The following is an 18225-nucleotide window of genomic DNA, read 5'->3' as shown; positions in this document are numbered from 1 at the left end:
AAGTTAACTGAGAGTATCGTGACATCTCATGCAAATATCGATCCATGAAGTCTCTGTACTCAATAACGGTTCGATGAGCTCTATCTGGTGATGATGAATCATGGCAGATTCATAGACAGCATGGTACCGAAGTGCAGAGCTCACCCCAACGAAACCTGGAGTCCAAGTAACCTTCATGGCCCTGGTGAGAGATGGTCATCGATTCCCTCAATATTCGATATCATTCTTTCAAGAGTAGCTCGGAAGACAAGTCCCTAATTGAGGTCAAAGTTTTGACTGAGTTGAGGTCTATGACAGAGCCGCCCTTCCCAGTGAGATCTGGTGAGCATGCCATCAGGATGTCACCGGTGAAGGGCAACTCACCTCACAATCCTTACTCAAAGTAGTGGTCGATCATCGGAACACCCTATGTAACCTAGCTCCCAATGACTTGAACAATGTGCAAATGAACCGCTCGAGATGGCCCGTAAGGTTCGCAATTTCATCCCGCTTCCTGTTAATCTTCCTTAGCTCAGGTTACAAAAGTTATTACGGTCTCCCTGCCACTTTAGCTCACACTCATGTGATCGGAAGGACATGACTAACGGAATGTCACTGATTGGTTCATCTTTGAGGGAGCACAGAGCTCTTATGTAATCTTCTTTTTGGGACCAAGCTAACCTTGATGATGAGTGGCGTACTCTCAGTACGTACCTGATCTGAGAACCCAGCGGCCCAGATCTGGTTTTCGCTGCGATCTTTCCTGATTTCGAGATCATCCAGTGCTGTGTGTCTAAGCATTCCTTCGCCCAACTGCACGATCAAGAAGAGTGTCATTTCCAGCCCAACTTGATCCTCATATCTTTGGCACCTTATGCCTCCTTCCTTGACGAAAAAAATTGCAGCTATCTGTATGGTAGCCGAAAAAAGGCGAGACATCATTGCAGTTAACATCGAACCGGCGCCGGTCTCCGAGCATTCGGTCACGGGCAAGCACATGGCCCCATGACAAGACGGCTCTCGGATCCGAAGACTCGCGGCGACACGCAATTGACCCGGGTCAACTTGCTGGTTCTGCTCCATCTCCGGGTCCGATTGCCCTCTACTCGGATGAGTTTTGAGTCACTCGAAGCCACTCCGGCACCGGACACAGTTGTGTGACCTGTTGGCTGTAGCCCAAGGCCAAGACTCAAGGGCTGAAATTACACTACGTTGTAGAAACGGTGACCAGTGGCCAAGGTGCAGCCAAGAAGCCAGGGCCAAGTCAACTGACGCGTCTCTAACCTCGCACCGGGCGGTCTGAGGCCTGGGCACCTTTCAGGGCATGACACCTGGCCTCGTCACAGCGAGAGAAGCAGAGATTGCAGTCAAAGTCAAGACACGAAATCGAGCACACTCGAAGCAGCGGCCAACCGCAGCCACGGAGGAGAAGGAGTTGAATCTGACTTATCCGCTATCTGTCGCTGTCGGCTATCTCTAGTCCTGCGGCCTGAGCTTCGGAATAGAGCGGGAGCATTCAGCCCCATGGGGTAAGCGGGAACGCCCATCACTGGGTGGTAGGCAATGCGACTATGGGAAGAACCGGGTACTCTATATGCAGTGACGTTCTTTTCGCGGGGTCTAAGTGATGCGGGCAAACGGTTTGAGATTTGGGGGGAAAGGGGGGATATATGCATTGCCGGTAGTGGTGATGACTTGTTTATCCTCGGCGCGAAGAGGTTACGGAGAGGGTGTTAATGATTGGACTTTGGGTTGCTAGCGGTGATACGCAACGAGGTCACCATCGTCAGCCAAGCCCACCACAGGTCACCTTGAGTGAATGACTGAGAGGAGGGGATGAGAGTCATGATGAACAGACTACAGCAAGCCTGAGCAGTGTTCAAGTTGAACATCCGAAGTATCTGGCCTATTGCCGTCTTCCGAGAGTCTCTAGTCAACATCGGTGTCCGAGTTTCGCGGTACGAAGATTGGGTTTACGGTTTACGCAGTACCTTACACTACGAGCATGAAGTGCAAAGTCCCACCGGCACAGTCCTCCGTCCGCCCAGGAGCCCCTCCTCGGCCCCGGCAGCCACGTTCAAACACGGCTTTCATTCTCATTAATCGCCTTGATGTAAGTAGGTACTTAGGGATTACAGAATGAGTGATGCTGAGGCTGAGACTGGCTGTGTGACTCGCTTCCGCATTTGGCCGAAGCAAGTTCCCGCCCCGCTGCCCTAAAAATTTCTAGATCCCGAAGACGGCACAGTTAGGGACAGCCAGTCGGGCCAGGTCTTTCAAGGTTCCTCTTCCCCTTCCCCCCTGAGGCTTGGGGCCCTGCTGCACCCGGCTCCCTCAAGGTTGCGAAGAGAACAGCGACTGGATGTCACTACTCATATGTAGTTGGGTGTGGAAGTACTTGACACCACAGCGAGCCCCCACCATTACCTCAAGGTACCCAAATTGACGACCTCGAGGTACTAAGGTACCTTGATCCCCAGTGACCTCGAAAGATTGACTCGTGTGATTCCATCTCCATCTCCTTATTCTCATAACTCCATCCTCTTACGATTCCAATCAAACTAGACACCACATCAAATCATACCAAATCGAGACCGACAGCAAGTAGACAGTAACGAAGACAAGTTCCAATCGACCCAACGAAAGGACTCCAGTTCCCCCCGTAGAAAGACAACCACAGCAAAAGGTCGTTCTCGCCCACGATGAACTGCCCTTCGCGCAACGACGACATCACGCTGGAGCATCCAGACTGGAACCAGAACCCGCCCTTCTTGTCTGCCGACCTCACCACCTGTGAGGATCTGAACGGCATTGCCAACGCCCGCGAGCAACGCAGGGCCCGGGGCGGCGCCGGCGATGGATCCGACGGCCGGGGTGACGACATGAATTACCAGACGTTGCCACGTCTGCAGCCCGATCGGAGGCTACGCGTTTCGGGAGGGTGGGAACACGGTGAGTCTTGAGTTCCTATGAAGAAATCCTGAACATTATTGTTCAACGACGTTGGGGGGTGTTACGAGTGCGATGATGCGGAGACTGCGACCAACGACATCAGGGTTTCCTCTCTCCCATTACTCACCTCACTCACCTCACTCACCACTCTCGGTGTGCATGCGGCATCGGCCGGCATCTTCAACGACATTTAACCACACACAACATTCTTAAACGCATACTAATTCTCCCCAGGTTTCCATCCCCGAAACAAAAAGGTGCATGGTGGTGATGACCATACACCTCTCCTTTGGGCCTCTGCGCCCGCCCGCTCCGCCCTCTGGGGCTGGGTGAGCTGGATCATGTCCGTCATTGGCTGCTCAGCCATCATCTCTGCCCTCAAGAGCCCCGAGGCTGTCGCGTCTTTCCTTGTCGCGACCAAAGAAACTACTCATTGTAAGTTGATCTTTCTTCATCACAGTCTCTCGAAAGACGGGGCCTCATCAACCCATTGCGCACATGTATCAAGATACGAATCTCATTCCATCTCATCTCATCCCATTGCGCCTCATCTCACTTAGGCTCCCCTTACTCCTTCTTATTCACCACCAATGCCTCAATACAATGTAAGCTGACAATATCCCAAGCCATCACCAAGCGTCACGCCCACACCCACGACCACGATCGCATTACTGCTCGCTCAACCTGCCCGACCGGCGGCCTCGGCGACGAAGATGCCTACAACACGCCCCTCCACGTCGGCGCCCTCTTCATCATCCTCGCAACCTCCTTCCTCGCCTGCGCCTTCCCGCTCATCGCCAAGAGTATTCCCGCCATCCGAATCCCCCGCCCCTTCTTCTTCGCTGTCCGCCACTTCGGTACCGGCGTCCTCCTCGCCACCGCCTTCGTTCACCTCCTTCCGACGGCCTTCACCCTTCTCGGCAACCCATGCCTGAGCTCCTTCTGGGTCGAGGATTACCCCGCCATGCCGGGAGCCATCGCCCTGGCCGGCATCTTCCTCGTCACCATCATCGAGATGGTCTTTTCCCCTGCCCGCCAGATGTGCTGCCGACCCGATGATGCCGTACTCGCCCCGAACCAACCCGAGGCTGGCGATGAAACCGATCAGGGGCAGCAACAGCAGCGCGTTGAGAAGCGCGTCATCGTTGACGAGGAGAACCGCGCCGTGCAAGTCAACTCCAACGGCGGCATCGTCCTGACCCCCGCACAGCAGCACCAAAAGGACATCCTCCAGTGCATGATGCTCGAAGTCGGTATCCTCTTCCACTCTGTCTTCATCGGCATGACCCTCTCCGTCTCCGTCGGCCACGAGTTCGTCATCCTCCTCATCGCAATCGCCTTCCATCAGACCTTTGAAGGTCTCGCCCTCGGCTCCCGCATCGCAAACATTGACTGGCCCCAGGGCAGCCTCCAGCCCTGGATGATGGCCCTTGCCTACGGCTGCACCACGCCCATCGGCCAGGCCATCGGTCTCGCGACTCACCGACTCTACAGCCCGGACTCGGAGTTTGGCCTCATCCTCGTCGGCACCATGAATGCCATCTCGTCTGGGTTGCTCGTCTTTGCCGCATTGATTGAGCTTCTGGCTGAGGATTTCCTTTCCGACGAGAGCTGGCGTGTCCTGAGGGGCTCGAAGCGCGTCTGGGCTTGCGTGCTCGTCTTCTTTGGCGCCTTTGGCATGAGTCTTGTCGGAGCGTGGGCCTAGGTGGATCCCCCGAGGCTAAGGGGGCCAGTCTGGATCGATGGTGAGGCCGGGTTCCTGCCCGGTGGTCTTCTGTTGGCTCGTCTGTGACCCTCTTGCACCTGGAAAGACGCGGTGAGGTGTCTGATTCAGAGTTAAGACGGCAACGCTGCGTAAGTGGATGGCGCGAGCCGACCCCTTACCTCGTTGCCTCGATACCAAGTTTCCATTCAACAGCTAGGTCTGTGCTTATGTATAACAACCTCTGTCATTTGCTTGTATGGATCTTGAAAATTGGTGTATCTCGTTCTTTGAAAGACTGCCGCTTGAAAGAGTTGTTGGTCAGAGTGCTTCGTTATTTGCTTTACGTTTGGTTTCGTCTATGAAGCCGTCCGCTCGTTCAAAGCAGTATTAGCGCCATACGTTCCTTAGATTAAAGAAAATTTAGAGAATGATTTGTGGATAAGACTGTTTCCCAAGTGCCGATCGAAGCAGATGACCGTCCGGCACTGTCTATGCCGAGTCTCTATGATTGTCTCCCAATACTCTCACTCTCTCTTTGCCTCTCTCTCTCTCCCCCTCCCTTCTTGCTCTATCGTTTACTGTCCTGGATTATCCAGGCTTTATTCATCTCGTATTCCACACAATCCTCAACTCACAAACGTAAAGTCACTCGGTGAAGTTCCCTCACTCACAGTCGGACTAGGCGCGACCCCACTATCATAACTCCCCCTTCTCCTGGCCTTGTGCCTCTTGCCCCTCGTCTCGACCCCTCCTGGCAATGGCACACCCCCAACAACCTCGATATCACCGTTTCCGCCGCGAGCAGCAGAAGCCGTGGTAACAGCATGCCAAGCCCTCGTCTCCTCCGCAAGTCTAGCCTCCTGATCATGCCTCTCTCTCTCCTCCCTGAACCGCATTCCCAGCGCCTCCTCCGTCTGACTGAGATACGGGAATTTCTGCTTCTGTCTCTGCGGTAGCGGAGAGGAAGGCGGCGTGGGCATGCTCTTGCGCTCGGTAGCCGTACTCCAGCCCGCGGTGTCGCGGGCAATCATGGCCGTGTGTAAGGCGCAGCATACCGATCCGGGGCCACCGGCTCCGAGTTGCCCACCGGTTCCAACTCCGCGCGGGGAAGGGCACCCGGGAACGACGCAGGCGTGGACCGCGTCGCAAAAACTCCCATTCGATCTCGCGGCGCAATGACATCCGGCAGCCCGGCATTCATGGCTCATACAGAACTGGCTCGCGGAGACGAGGAGCGGATCGTCGGCGCGCGGAGCTGGGCAGGACGGGTGCAGGCAGGCGTGGAGTGCGCAGCGGCGGCTAGACGGTTTGGAAGGGTGAGGACACTCTGGACTTGCTGCGCACTTGTGCGCTACGCAGAAGCTCGGTTGGTGTGGCGGTTTCGAGGGGTTCGCGAGGTCTGCTGCTGGTTGGGGGCAGGTTTGGGCACGGCAGGTGTCTGATTAGCGAGCGAGGGAGGTTTTTGTTAGCAAGCTTTTGGGTGAAAGAGGGTAGGCCTGAGTATGTCATCTTACGGCTGGCACAGTAGAGTCTTGATGCATCTGTTACGTTGTCTTTGCGCTCTCGACATGGCGGATATGTACACTCGTGCTGGGGGCAGAAGTGGACGCCGCCGCTGACGACGGCTCCGCAGGCTGACGCTTTGCAAGCTGTCGGTAAATCTGAGGCGTTTGTCATGTGAGTTTTCCCGTGCTTTAAATGTAATGACTATACTCAGGGCCCGGTGGATGAAGACTCACGGAACCAGCAAACTTCCTCGTGTGTTCCACCGGGCGAGACGACTCTCAGTGAGTCACACCCCGCGGTCTTGCAGAGCCGGTGATCTCTGCACCAGTTGCCGCCGTCGATTACGCTGTTGCAGCCATTGTCGGTGCAGCTGTGACTCGGGCAGTAGAGGCCGTCGCCGACGCGCGGGTGACCGCAGGCGGGAATAAGGCAAATAGGCGTGTGGAAGCTGCACATCTGGGAGTTGGTGGCCCGCTTATTGTGGCATCCGTAGGTTGCGCAAGTATCTGCATTGCCAGAGAAGCGGTTGAATCAGCATCAGGGTCGATGGGTAATGCGACATGAAGGATCAGAAAGTCACGAGAAACGTACGGCTTTGGCAATATGGCCAGTCCTGGTTTGCGTCGGCGAAAATGCGCTGGCTGGTACAGCCCTGGCAGTGGCAGCGGCCGTCTTCTCCCAGATGAACATGATCAGTACCACATACAAACAGTCGAAGAGATGATTGGGTCAAGGCAATGCAACGTACGATCTTCGCAGTACTTAGATAAACCAGCCTGTTTGGGGTTTGTACACATCTTCTCACCAGTACGTGACCGGCAGGCATCTCGAGATGACGTTAGACTGGGCTCTTCAGCAGGCTGCGGAGACTGAACCCACGATCTTTGCAAAAGATGGAGAGAATGCGCTTAGCTTTGGCCGGTGCCTCGCATTTCAAGACCTTATGAACGCAGCCAGAGTAGACGCAGTGCGGCCGGGGCGGCGGAGGCGTGGGCTGTTTGGCGCGGCAGCTGAAGAACATGATGGTTTGCAACTATGTGGTTATAGGAAATGATTGCAACTGGGCCGGTGAATGAACCTTGATGGAGTATCGGAAGTTTCTTGGTTTATCATAGGGAATGTACAAATTGGACGATGTCGCGTGGGCAATTAAAGTGACTTGATATAAGAAATCTTGAAGAGGATGAGTGAGATGAACGCTAGGCATCCAACATCACCATCAGAAAGACCAGCGCTTGTTGAACAGTGCAATCATTATCTCTCTCTGCGTACAGTCGAGCTTTGAGGTTCCAAGGACTTATTGATGAGAGAAGGAAACCGTTGTTCGATCACGATAATACCCCTGGTGATGGTTCATGTGAGAGCTGAATGCGAGACACAGCTCCTTGGAGACGGAAGAGAATTGTGCAGGGGAGGTCGAGCGAAGTGAGAGTAAGACTGTGAGTTGAAAAGCGATAAAGGAGAGCAAGAGTTTACTCTTCAGCGTATATCAATTCCGTCTCTCTTAGTAATTCCGACACTCCTTGAGATGACCAGAGAGGTGCATGGACTGTGTCTCAAGAGCGGCATTACATAAGAGAGACAGTATTCCACAACGATCGATCAACATGTTCGACTGAGAGAAGATGACCTGAGACTTCAGACTGAAGATTTCCATAACTGAAAGAAGAAGCACTTTTCAGTTGCTTCAACTAGGACAAGGAAACGGTTCTTGCGGGGCACTGCATGCAGGCAGTCGGGCCAGGTGAAGTTTTCTTAAGCATCGGATGGGAATGAATGAGTGTATACTGGTTAGCTGGCTCGACTTATTGGACCCACGAAGTCGAACTCTCGGCTGCTAGTAGTCTCATGAGTTTCATAAAGCACTCAATGATTGATGAGCTTGAGTTGAAGCGGTGGTGAGAGTGGGTGGCGGTTGCCAAAATCAGGGAAGGAGGGTTTGCCCCACCAGCCACGCTTCTGCAGGTCCACAACAGTACGTACCGGAGGCTATACCCAGTACGGCTAGAAGGCTCCAGCCACCTCGGCCTAAAGCACGTTAAGGTGCACCTTGACTGCCCCTGCATTGCAACGTGCCCCTCGTTCCCACCAGCCACAATCATCGCGAAATCAAGTTTCCCATCCTGGCGGGCGGCAAGGACGGAGATCATCGCCATCGCCAACCAGTTGCCGTTCGCCGGCTTTCCTCGTCATCAGGGTTTCCCGAGGACCTGACAGGCTGGCGACCTTGCAGGCTGGCGAAAGTATCACTGCCACTACCAGCGTCATCCTCTCTTTCTTGCTCTTCCCTACCATTGTTACCTATCGCTCACATCCCTCTCTGGCGCATACGAGACAGCTTCACCTGTTCCTATAACCTGCCAAAACACCACAACACAGCGTCTTTGATCACGAACAATGCCCTCGATTCGTCTTTGACGACTCAACAGTACCACACAACAGCTCCTGCGGCATTGAAACATCTTGCGACAATCGCTCACCCTTACAATGACCGACGAGGAACAAGGCATCCAGCGCCCGGCGCAAACCTACCAGACCCCCGACTGGGAGACCCCCACGGCCAACAAGCGTCGCTCGTTCTTTGATCGCTTCGCTCCAGCGACGACTGGCCACCAACGCGACAATAGCACCACTGCTGCTCCCACGGCGACGAACGAAGGTGGCTTCGCGAAAGAGGATACCCAACGCTCAGATGATCACGCCCATCTGACCGCTCCTACCACCGGCGCGGCGGCCGCTACAGGCGCAACGACAGCATCCAAGGCCCATCCCTCCCCAGCAGCTCGCTTCGATGCTCTCCTCCCGCCACAAAAGACCTACTTTGGCCTTTCTCGAAAGCGATTCCTTCTCTTCGTTGTCTTGCCCCTAGCGGTCTTGCTCCTGCTCATCCTCCCTCTAGCCCTCGGCCTCGGTCTCTCTAAGCGTGGCGGAGGAAAGCAAGATTTACCGCTTCCGAACAACCAAGACGTTCACACGGGTGATCTCACGTACTATGCTCCCGGGCTCGGCGCCTGCGGAAAGACGAGCAGCGACAGCGACATGATTGTCTCGGTTTCGCACTATCTGTGGGACGACGTGCAGAGCGGCGGCAATCCGAACAATAACCCGCTATGCGGCAAGAAGATCCGCGTCCGGCGTGATGGCGAGGGATCGGTGGATGTCACCGTTGTGGATCGATGCACCGGCTGCGCGCCAACCGATCTCGATTTAAGCCCGGCGGTTTTCAACAAATTGGCCAATAAGGACGAAGGCAGGGTCACTGGCACTTGGAGTTGGTTGGACTGAGCAGGTCTGGACGAATGCCTGAACCGCAAGTTGGATGGGAGTACTGCATAAGGAACATCCCGCCGGCCGGGAACTTGACGAGACATGCGAATAGTACGACTACGAGCCGAAGACGGAAAGATGTTGCGCGATGTTTGGAATTGCTTCGATACCCCTGTTGTTTTGTTCTTCATGCCTTTCATAGATACCATTGCCCTTTGAGGCACGCGAATACGAATACTTCTTACAAACTTCATGACTCCCTGGCACAGCGCAGCGAATCGGCGGACATAGTTCCGTCTATTGACCATCCCCAATGGCGACACTAACGACTGCACAACGATCTGGGTCATGGTATGTTATCGAGAATAATCAGTATCATTGAGCACAGATACTCGGCCAGACTGAGTGCCGGCCCTCCTAGCATGTCGATAACTACAATGTAACGCCGTGAAAGCAGTCCCAGGGTATCCCCAAACCATGAACCCAACATAGACGCCAGTAAGCCAACCCCGAACCATTGCCTATCCCGCAGAGAGACTGCCTAACGTCAGTTCTCACTTGGTCAACTCGCTGCGCCCTGACTCCGGTCTCGCTCCTCCGAAGCAAGCAGACCATGTCCCACGGTAGAGTTTGTCGCTCCTGACCTACGCATGAACCGACTCTGACGCTGATATTCCCAATCGATCATGCCGTGATCGGTCTCCAAAGGCGAAAGCTGGGGCGCTGGACTTAATCCCATGCTACTCTCCCCGTCACCAACGCTATACTCTGCCACCAAAGACACCCTCTTCACGCTCTTCTCTTCCCCGATAGCTGAGCTCTCAGGTTCGTCGTCATCGTGCTCCTCCAAAATGTGCCGCCTACTTGCGGTCGACCTCAAAACGCGCGCCGGCTTCTGGAGCTCGAGGTCACTAGCGCTGAGCCAGCTCCCAAACTCCTCAAAGGTATGCCTCCTCGAGTTTGGCACCCCCGCAGGCGCAGGCCCCCGGTGTGTGCTGTGAACGGTGACACCCGACGACATGTTCGCATCCTGCTTCGTCCGGTGCCCCGTTGCCTGATTAGACGGTGTCGGAAGCACGCCCGCAGTCTTGAGGTTTCGCAGAAATGGGAACCACTCCCTCAGCAGCGGCCAAACAAGCGGCAGGTTCGATACGTAGACGGCCACGCTCGCTTCACGGATGTACCACAGCATGTACGTAGGGCTGTACGGGTCGGTCAGGTTGAAGATCTTGGTCAGCAGCGCCGCGACGATGACGCAGATGCCAAGGCTGAAGACGAATAAGAGAACGACCTTTTGCTTCCAGGGCACCTTCATACGAAAGACGAGCGGAAGGGGAATCATTAGCATCAGCATGTCGGAAGAGATGTTGAACCAGCCCTGGAGGATGGCGTAGTTCTCATACGTCGTGCATTGCGGGTCGGGTGGCGGCATAGCCCAGTAGCCGCTGAAGGGACGGCAGGCGGCGAACATTGTTATCTGCGTCGCGGTCCATCCAAGAGCGACGTACATTGCTAGCCAACGCACGAGGCGCTGAGCGGCGAGGTTGAGGGTGAGGCGGGTGTAGAGGATCAGTACGCAGGCTTTGAGGACATAGATGAGGTTCAACATCGCCTGCTCCGAGACGAGGACAATCTTGGAGCCGTGGATGCGGTCTTCGATCTCGGCTTGGGTAAAGGTTCCTTCTAGTTCTGGAGGGTAGAGGTTCGAGCCGCCTCCGTCGGTGATAATGTTGAGGAGGGCTACAAGGACGGTGAAGAGCACCTAACACGCGATAAGGGGTCAGTTTCCGATTGTTTAGTTTCTTGAGAGGATACTACACGCGGTCGAACATACTGCTGCGAGAATCTGGAGATAGTCGTCGGCTTCAAAGTTGGAGACACCACCTAACCTCTTTGCTCTTCCATACCTATCAAGGAAATATGTTAGCTGGGCTCCTTTCCGACCGCTGACAGGGGCCTATTGAACGAACATTCTGAGGAAGATGAAGGCCATCCCTATTGAATAGTGTATCCAACTCTGACGCTCGAGACTGGCGCCGAAGCTCTCATTACCGGATACCATCGTGATGTATGACTGCCTTCACTATGCCCTAGTCGCCAAAGATGTAATTGCGCCGACGATCCCAGGTGAAACTTCTTGGTGACGATCTCTCAACGGCCTATGGCATTGTTCTTTCCCAAACCAATTTCGATGCCGTAAATCTGATTCAGAAGTGATCGTGCCAAGGACATGGGTGATGTGCAAAGATCTGGATGTACTCCCACGACAAGATTGATATGGGATATGCCACAACGATATGGGCTTCCCAACGAACTCACTAACGACACCAAAAAACCTCCAACAAAGTCCGAACGGGAAAACTGTGTGACGCGGACTTTGAAGGTATTCCAGCGCCCGCCCGCTACGAACTGGCTCCAAGTGTCTTCAACAAAGCCGGTGGGCTGATATCTGACAGTTCGAGGGCTACAATGGCGCGGTTTGAGAATTGACAAGCCTCTCCGCGTGGCTGGCTATCGAGAGAACAAGCAGGGCCGGATAGTTCTATGGTTCAATGTCTTCGACCCTGAAGAGCGAAGTGTTCGCGAAGACTCCAAGAGCTAGACTTAGTTTGTGGCTCGCCGCAGCTCACTGGTGCGCCCCGGCCGACTGGATTCGCCGACTCGGAGAGGCTTGAGTCTTGCTGAGGTACTGTGGTGCTTCGATAGCAGTAATGACGATAAAGAGTTTACGATTTACGAAAACCCTACATAGCTTCCAGCCGCATCTAGCTTGGCGAGAGTTGGAGGCGGCGGTGGCGTAAGAATCGCCGGATGCGGCCATGTTCGCGTAGATGATACGTTCCACACCAATCATGAAGAGGTGACAGGCACGACGGGCCCCAAGAAGCGTGAACCATTTTTGATTCTTCACTCGGTACGCTAGCTAAAGCTGACTTACGAGCTACGCTATGTGGACTAGTCTTTCTTGCTACTACAGCTTGCCGAACAAGTAATTGCACTCTTCTTTGTGGTGAGCTCGAGGGGAGACGTCGTCCCCGATGGAATGGTCGATCTAGACTTCGAGACGCGATGTGGTTCCCATCGGTGACCACGCCAGCCACTACGAAAGCTGGCTGGCTGGATATTGAGCGCATTTCTGTGCGAGGAATTTTGAAATCAGTAATCATCAACAGTCAAGGAAGTTGCCCTACTTGTGGCCTCCCCCTGTCCGGATCCAGACCTCTGGAACGCAGGGTTGCTTATCAGACCGGCACTCTTCCGCGCTAACGGCACCCAAAGAATCGAGTTGATCTAGATGTTGGGGTAGTACAGAGACTAGCTCAGTTCACTGCCGGCGAAGCATTATCCCTTCCCTTCGGAATCCAGATTGCCTGGTTAATTTTGTCCATGTCGCCGAGCCGGTGGGATTGATGATGGGATCTGATAAAATCATGGGAAAAACGATTCCAATTCTTCGAGATGCCCAATTGTCCCGAAATGGTATATCTTGCTTGGCTAGTAGATCTCATAGTAGCGGATTGGGCCTAAGGTCATCGATGAGGGCCACTTGGGACCACCATGAACACAAATTGTCATGTATTTCTTGGACGATTACACTATGCCTACCGGTTCCCATTTAGCCCCCGAGATAATAAAACTGCTCATCATGGAACTTACGACGCAGACTCGAATGATTCGTTCAAATTTCGTTCGTGCCAGCGACTATGACTTGCTCCGGTCCCCTCCCTTCGGATCCCGGCTCAGAACCTTGATCCGCCAGGCAGTCATCATTCGGGAGGAAAAGGATGAGAGCATTCTAAATTTTACCTTTGACGCCTCGCATATCGACACAATGGGTCTCCACTTCTTGAGACGTCTATGTCTAGGTCCGGTATGTCCTCGGCGACGACGCCGACTCCCCGTCGTAGTCGGCCGCCAGATACATCCTCGACCGGCCGGTTACAGCCAATCATATTCACGCGGAATATTCTAAACCCCGTCTATCTTTTGAAGATCATTTCCCATCCACTTGGATGTCAAAGAATCTTTCTTTCTGTATGCAGCATGAGAGTTCGACTCGTTATCGCAACGCGGAGCTCGCACTCGTGGATGAAGAAAGGGAACGAGCTTAATTCAAACTGTCAAAAGGCATTTAATTTCAAGTCGCATGTTCGCCAGGCGTGAACGAATGGCATCAAGATGTTCCAATGAATCTCCGACTCCAATGCTTTGGACCGATAACGAATGCTGTTGTGTAAGCAACGGCACCGGACTGAAAGTCTGAAACTCACTGGCTTTCTGATGCCAAGCAGGTATTCAGGCGCCGCCATACCATGTCGATCTAGTCACCTCGGCCTACTTTGCCAATTTTTTGTTTACTAAACCTCGGGCCTTGAGTCTGACGCCTGAGGTCGCCCTTGAAGGCTCCGGTTCTGGTCTATTATCGGAATATCTCACAGTATCTCCAGGACGCACTGGTCCATGGGCAGAACATGAGTGGTTCGAGACGAACTTGTGCCGTGGACGGGCAACAAATGTGTTTTCACGACTTTTGTTGATTCAATGGTACCATGGTCATGAGTTTCGGGGTAGAATCTTGACCTGTTTCTCCACCAAGTTGACACGGGGTTCGGGCGCGCCCACGGAATATGTACGTCTCAAACACCAATCTTGCAGCAGCCAGGCACAAACGAGGAACACGGATCGATCACCGTGATCGACGCAGATCGCAAGACGGGCTGTGCCGTCTGGACTAATGACGGGAGCCCGTGGCCCCGGATGGCCAAGGCGCGGAAAGCGTCTCGAAGTGTCTTCCTAGTCAAGGCTTACATTTCTCCCCTCTCCTCAGTATTGTGGAGTGGTCGTCGTTTCTCTTCCCCTTGCAGACTGCACATCGTGTTTCCCTGACTTTTCTCTCATCTTTTTCTCTCCCCGTCACTGACATCGTCCCCGCACTGACGGCAGCCGCGCAATCATGGTCTACCATGTCAAACCCCTGAAACGGAGGCACACACCTCTTGACGGGCTCGCCGGCATCTTCCTAGATGCAAGTGAATGTGTGGGCAAATAAGATTTTCCTGTCTCTTTTCCTGCCTCATGTTTTCTCCATTTCCGACCCCTCCCTGTGGAGATTTTTCTGCCTGACTGTTCGAATATCTGCTCTTGTCAATTCGGTTCCGTCATCCGACTTTGGCGTGTGGTGGCCTGGAGACCTGTCGACAGTGACTCTTTGACCTACCTTAGCTACGTTTGTTTGGCGCTTAGACGGCAGAGTCAGGTTTATCCACCACACTGGCAGATTTGAGGGGGAGGGCTTCCGAGAGGATCTGTTCGCCAGCCAGCCGCGCGCCGCCTGTGACTAAGGCGAGTTTGACGTGGACCGGCGGCGGTTGCGCTCGTATGTTTTGTTTTATTTGGGACACTGCAGATGTCGTTTCTCTGAATCTGTTCATCTGACGTTGACGTGCAGCACCTTGGCGAGCCGCTAGGCGATGAAGGGGTAATTAGGTGAGATATCTGACCGCTTGCAGCACAGTTTCCGCACCCGAGAAAAGGTCAGACTGTTTCAGTGGCCATCAGATAGGTGGCTGAGTCAAGTTCATTGTGAAGTTCTGGCTGAGTTTCTGCAAGCTCTTTCAGTTATTTTGTTAACGGGCTCTTGTCATCCGTTTCACCAGCGAAGCAAACATTCGTAGAGAGTGTTCCTTCTCTGCCTCCTTGAAGTCAACCGGTGGTCCGGATGGAATAAGGAGTTTCCCCTTGATTGAGCTGTTTGCAGACAGGAGGCAGCAAGAGTTTGGGACGACACGCAGTCAAGAGGCTTGGCAGCCGATGAGCGAACAACGGGGATGCTGACTTCATACCATTCTCCATTTATGGTGACCCTACCTGATGTTGACATAGTATCAAACATCTACTGCGCGCCAAATAGTCTCCTGACCCATCCCATTCTCGTCTCGAGGGCAGCCTTGGCGACGTCTGACCCTACAGCGAGACCCAACAGGTCGAACCCGTGGAATCCACCACTCCAGACATGCAGGTCCGCCTGCACACCGCTATCCCATAGCTTCGTAGCATAAGCCACGTTCTCATCTCTGAACGGCTCCGCGGTTCCAACGTCGATATATGCCGGTGGCAGTCCGGAGAGGTCCGTTGCCCTGCCCGGCGCGACATAGGGACTCACGTCCGCTTCCTCCAACCCTGCCTTCTCTCCCAACACGCAGCCCCATGCAGCGTTGTTGTCCAGCGCGTCAAAGCATTTGTCGTCCCTGAATTGCTTCTTGGATATGCCCGTGTCCCTGTCGTCGAGCATGGGATATACGAGCAGCTGCGCGCAAAGCTTCGGCCCGCTCGTGTCCCTCGCCCTCAATGCCGCTCCAGCCGCGAGACCGCCGCCCGCCGAGACGCCTGCAATCATGAGGCGCGCGGGGTCGATGCCCAGCTCCTGCACGTGCTCGCTCGTCCAGAGGAGGCCCGCGTAGCAGTCGTCCTGCGGCGCGGGCGCCGGGTGCTCTGGTGCCAGGCGGTATTCTATGCTGACGACAACGGCGTCAAAGTCCTTTGCTATGCGTGCGAACGGCTGGATCCCGAGAAAGGCATCGCCGAGAACCATGCCGCCCCCGTGATAGAATACGATGCCTGGGCGTTGGCCACTTGCCGTCTTTGGGTTCCGGGACTGCAAGATGACGATGGGGATCTCTCCGTCTGGCCCAGCAATTTTACGGTCCTCTACAAGTAGGTCTTCGTCGTTTCGTATCGCTGCTTGCATAGGTGCCATTGCGGTCGCTCGTAGTTGTCGCCCGTGGACTATGCCATCCCTATCTCGCGGGTAAGCCGTCATGCGATCCAGGGCCGGGACCAGTTGGGCGTCGTATGGTGGCCTGGGAAGTAGGTTTTCTGACGACATTTTGACTGATGTGTTTCAAATGTTCTGTCCAAAAATCAAAGTTGTCCGAGACGTGCTTGGCCGCTGTGTGCGATTTCGTTGGTCGATATGGGTGCTACTGAACGAATCGTATTTTGAAGTTCTTGTTGATCTTGGAGTCAACGAGATGTGATCTTATCTCTGCCGAAAAGCGTATGGAATGCCGGGGTCAGATTCCTGCCGAGGCCCGCGACCTCGCGTTGAATCCTTTGTAGATACTAATGCGCTTCATCAGGGCAACAAACGCCGGCGTGCTATAGCCGGGCGCTAAGTCCGACTTTGTCTAGAGTGCCTAAGGAGAATGGTTACATCAACTGCACTATGCTTCGACAACGGGACACAGTAGAAGGGAAACTCGGCACAATGGGGCTACAAGTTCATCCGCAACGTTCAAGGGAATGGCAGTCTACGGCTACCCCGCACCGGTTCCCAGAGGCTTGTTGGGACCCTTGTGGGCGATCTAGTGACAGGGCCTACAGGTAGTACAACGCCAGTGGACTTGGTAGCCGAGCTAAAGAACAACAGAGACAAAGATAGCCTCGGGTGGCTTTTTATTCGTGTTTGGCATCAAGATATTGTCAGTAGCCAGTAGGTAGTCACTGATCTTCCCCGCTCGTGTTGGGGAGGGGCTCGCTTTCGGGGATCCGGACACGGAGTGTGATCTCTGTCTCAGCCCGAGGCCCCGTCTCCCAACGAGTGAATAATCCCGAGGCCCCGGGAAGAGTTTAAACACCGTCGTGTAGGCGACTTTATATCAAAATCCGGGGCACACAGTCGCCACGATGCAGTATCACTTGTAAATATCACAATTAGGATGCACGTATCATCGTTTAACAGAAGCCAACGGATTTCCATGCTGTGAGATTGACGAGATGATTTTGAGTTTAGTCTAGATTGCGACCTGGAAATGAACTAAGGCGATGTCCTTTGTGAAAGCTCTATCTTAAAGCACTGGTCGTAGAAGCCAACCTGCCAAGCTTCCAGAAACCTTCGTACTCATCCTGAAGCCAAGATGCGGGGACAGCGTTTGCAGCCATCTTCGTGTCACCTGTGTGAGTAAGCGACAGCAAGGAAGCACTAATGCTGCATTGCTCGGCAATTGTATTCCTTTAGGTGATGTGGCCTTGTAAGCCCCATCTGACGTGAGATTTCGTGCAAATGGAATATCCGATGCATTTTCAGCCCTATGGCTGATAATATTAGAAGGAGCTGTAAAATGTTTCGTTGCCTGAGAAAAAAAATGCCCAGGAAGTGGAGTATCGTCCGGCCGGCAGTCCGGGGTTATAGAAACTCCCACGATTATTCTGGCTGCACAGAGTGGTACCGAGTGTTTCTGTACACCCAGGCTTGGCCAAAGTCCGCCTGGGCCACCTTAGTTCGGTCTGGTACTTGCGGTATCTCAAGTTCAGCTTCACGATTAGTCCGTAGATATGGGGCCGCACTGCTAGCAGTGACATCAGCCGCGCAAAATCGCCTCTTCGCTATCGTTCAATGCAAGGGGATGTACTTTCCGCTTTGCTGATTTTTGCCTTCATCGATTTCGTTCGCGACCGCGGCCCTTTAGGGAGAAGTTGGACCGAGTGTCCGAATAGAACCAATGTTCATGGTGAAGCGGAGAACATAAGACGATGACAAGTCAGCGCAAAGTAAGAAGCCGGGCCGAGAATGGCCAAAGTTCTGGCCCACTTGGGACTTCTGGGAAATTCAGACGCGGAAAGTCAATTTCTTGCACCTTGGTCTCGATGGCTCAGTTCCCCCTGAAGCGATACTAGGTAAGATTATGCGAATGTCTGTGAGTAGGTTTTGGAAGGCGGTTGGAGGCGAATCCGTTCGTTGAGTAAACTGGTAGTAGAACTTTTCAACGTTTGCTGTCAGGTACCGCAATGCCTCAGCCTCCCGAAGGCAGCACAGA

At 53.9% G+C, this 18225-nt stretch overlaps 6 protein-coding genes across 6 annotated transcripts; 2 read left to right on the top strand and 4 right to left on the bottom strand.

Moving 5' to 3' along the window:
• Positions 1 to 2681: 2681 nt before the first annotated feature.
• On the top strand, positions 2682 to 4636 carry CTAM01_14740 (ZIP Zinc transporter; the record flags this gene model as incomplete). Its single annotated transcript, XM_060530739.1, has 3 exons — positions 2682 to 2931; positions 3166 to 3366; positions 3558 to 4636. 3 exons carry the CDS (start codon positions 2682 to 2684, stop codon positions 4634 to 4636), a joined length of 1530 nt encoding a protein of 509 aa, XP_060374663.1.
• Positions 4637 to 5262: 626 nt separating this feature from the next.
• On the bottom strand, positions 5263 to 7163 carry CTAM01_14739 (uncharacterized protein; the record flags this gene model as incomplete). Its single annotated transcript, XM_060530738.1, has 4 exons — positions 5263 to 6074; positions 6151 to 6297; positions 6376 to 6648; positions 7022 to 7163. 4 exons carry the CDS (start codon positions 7161 to 7163, stop codon positions 5263 to 5265), a joined length of 1374 nt encoding a protein of 457 aa, XP_060374662.1.
• A 1466-nt stretch (positions 7164 to 8629) lies between these two features.
• Positions 8630 to 9427, top strand: CTAM01_14738 (uncharacterized protein; the record flags this gene model as incomplete). Its single annotated transcript, XM_060530737.1, has 1 exon — positions 8630 to 9427. The coding sequence occupies one exon, from the start codon at positions 8630 to 8632 to the stop codon at positions 9425 to 9427; it is 798 nt and encodes a 265-aa protein (XP_060374661.1).
• Positions 9428 to 9971: 544 nt separating this feature from the next.
• CTAM01_14737 (uncharacterized protein) lies at positions 9972 to 11471 on the bottom strand (the record flags this gene model as incomplete). The annotated part of the gene is made up of 3 exons (XM_060530736.1): positions 9972 to 11171; positions 11244 to 11316; positions 11380 to 11471. The coding sequence occupies 3 exons, from the start codon at positions 11469 to 11471 to the stop codon at positions 9972 to 9974; spliced, it is 1365 nt and encodes a 454-aa protein (XP_060374660.1).
• Positions 11472 to 13111: 1640 nt separating this feature from the next.
• On the bottom strand, positions 13112 to 13362 carry CTAM01_14736 (uncharacterized protein; the record flags this gene model as incomplete). The annotated part of the gene is made up of 2 exons (XM_060530735.1): positions 13112 to 13180; positions 13231 to 13362. 2 exons carry the CDS (start codon positions 13360 to 13362, stop codon positions 13112 to 13114), a joined length of 201 nt encoding a protein of 66 aa, XP_060374659.1.
• A 1940-nt stretch (positions 13363 to 15302) lies between these two features.
• Positions 15303 to 16295, bottom strand: CTAM01_14735 (uncharacterized protein; the record flags this gene model as incomplete). The annotated part of the gene is made up of 1 exon (XM_060530734.1): positions 15303 to 16295. The coding sequence occupies one exon, from the start codon at positions 16293 to 16295 to the stop codon at positions 15303 to 15305; it is 993 nt and encodes a 330-aa protein (XP_060374658.1).
• Between the last annotated feature and the right edge of the window lie 1930 nt (positions 16296 to 18225).

Source organism: Colletotrichum tamarilloi, assembly GCF_030869305.1.
Source record: "Colletotrichum tamarilloi strain Tom-12 chromosome Unknown Scaffold_133.1, whole genome shotgun sequence".
Classification (NCBI taxonomy): Eukaryota; Fungi; Ascomycota; class Sordariomycetes; order Glomerellales; family Glomerellaceae; genus Colletotrichum; species Colletotrichum tamarilloi.
The sequence above is the reverse complement of the archived record's forward strand: the minus strand, read 5'-3'. Positions and strand labels throughout refer to the sequence as shown.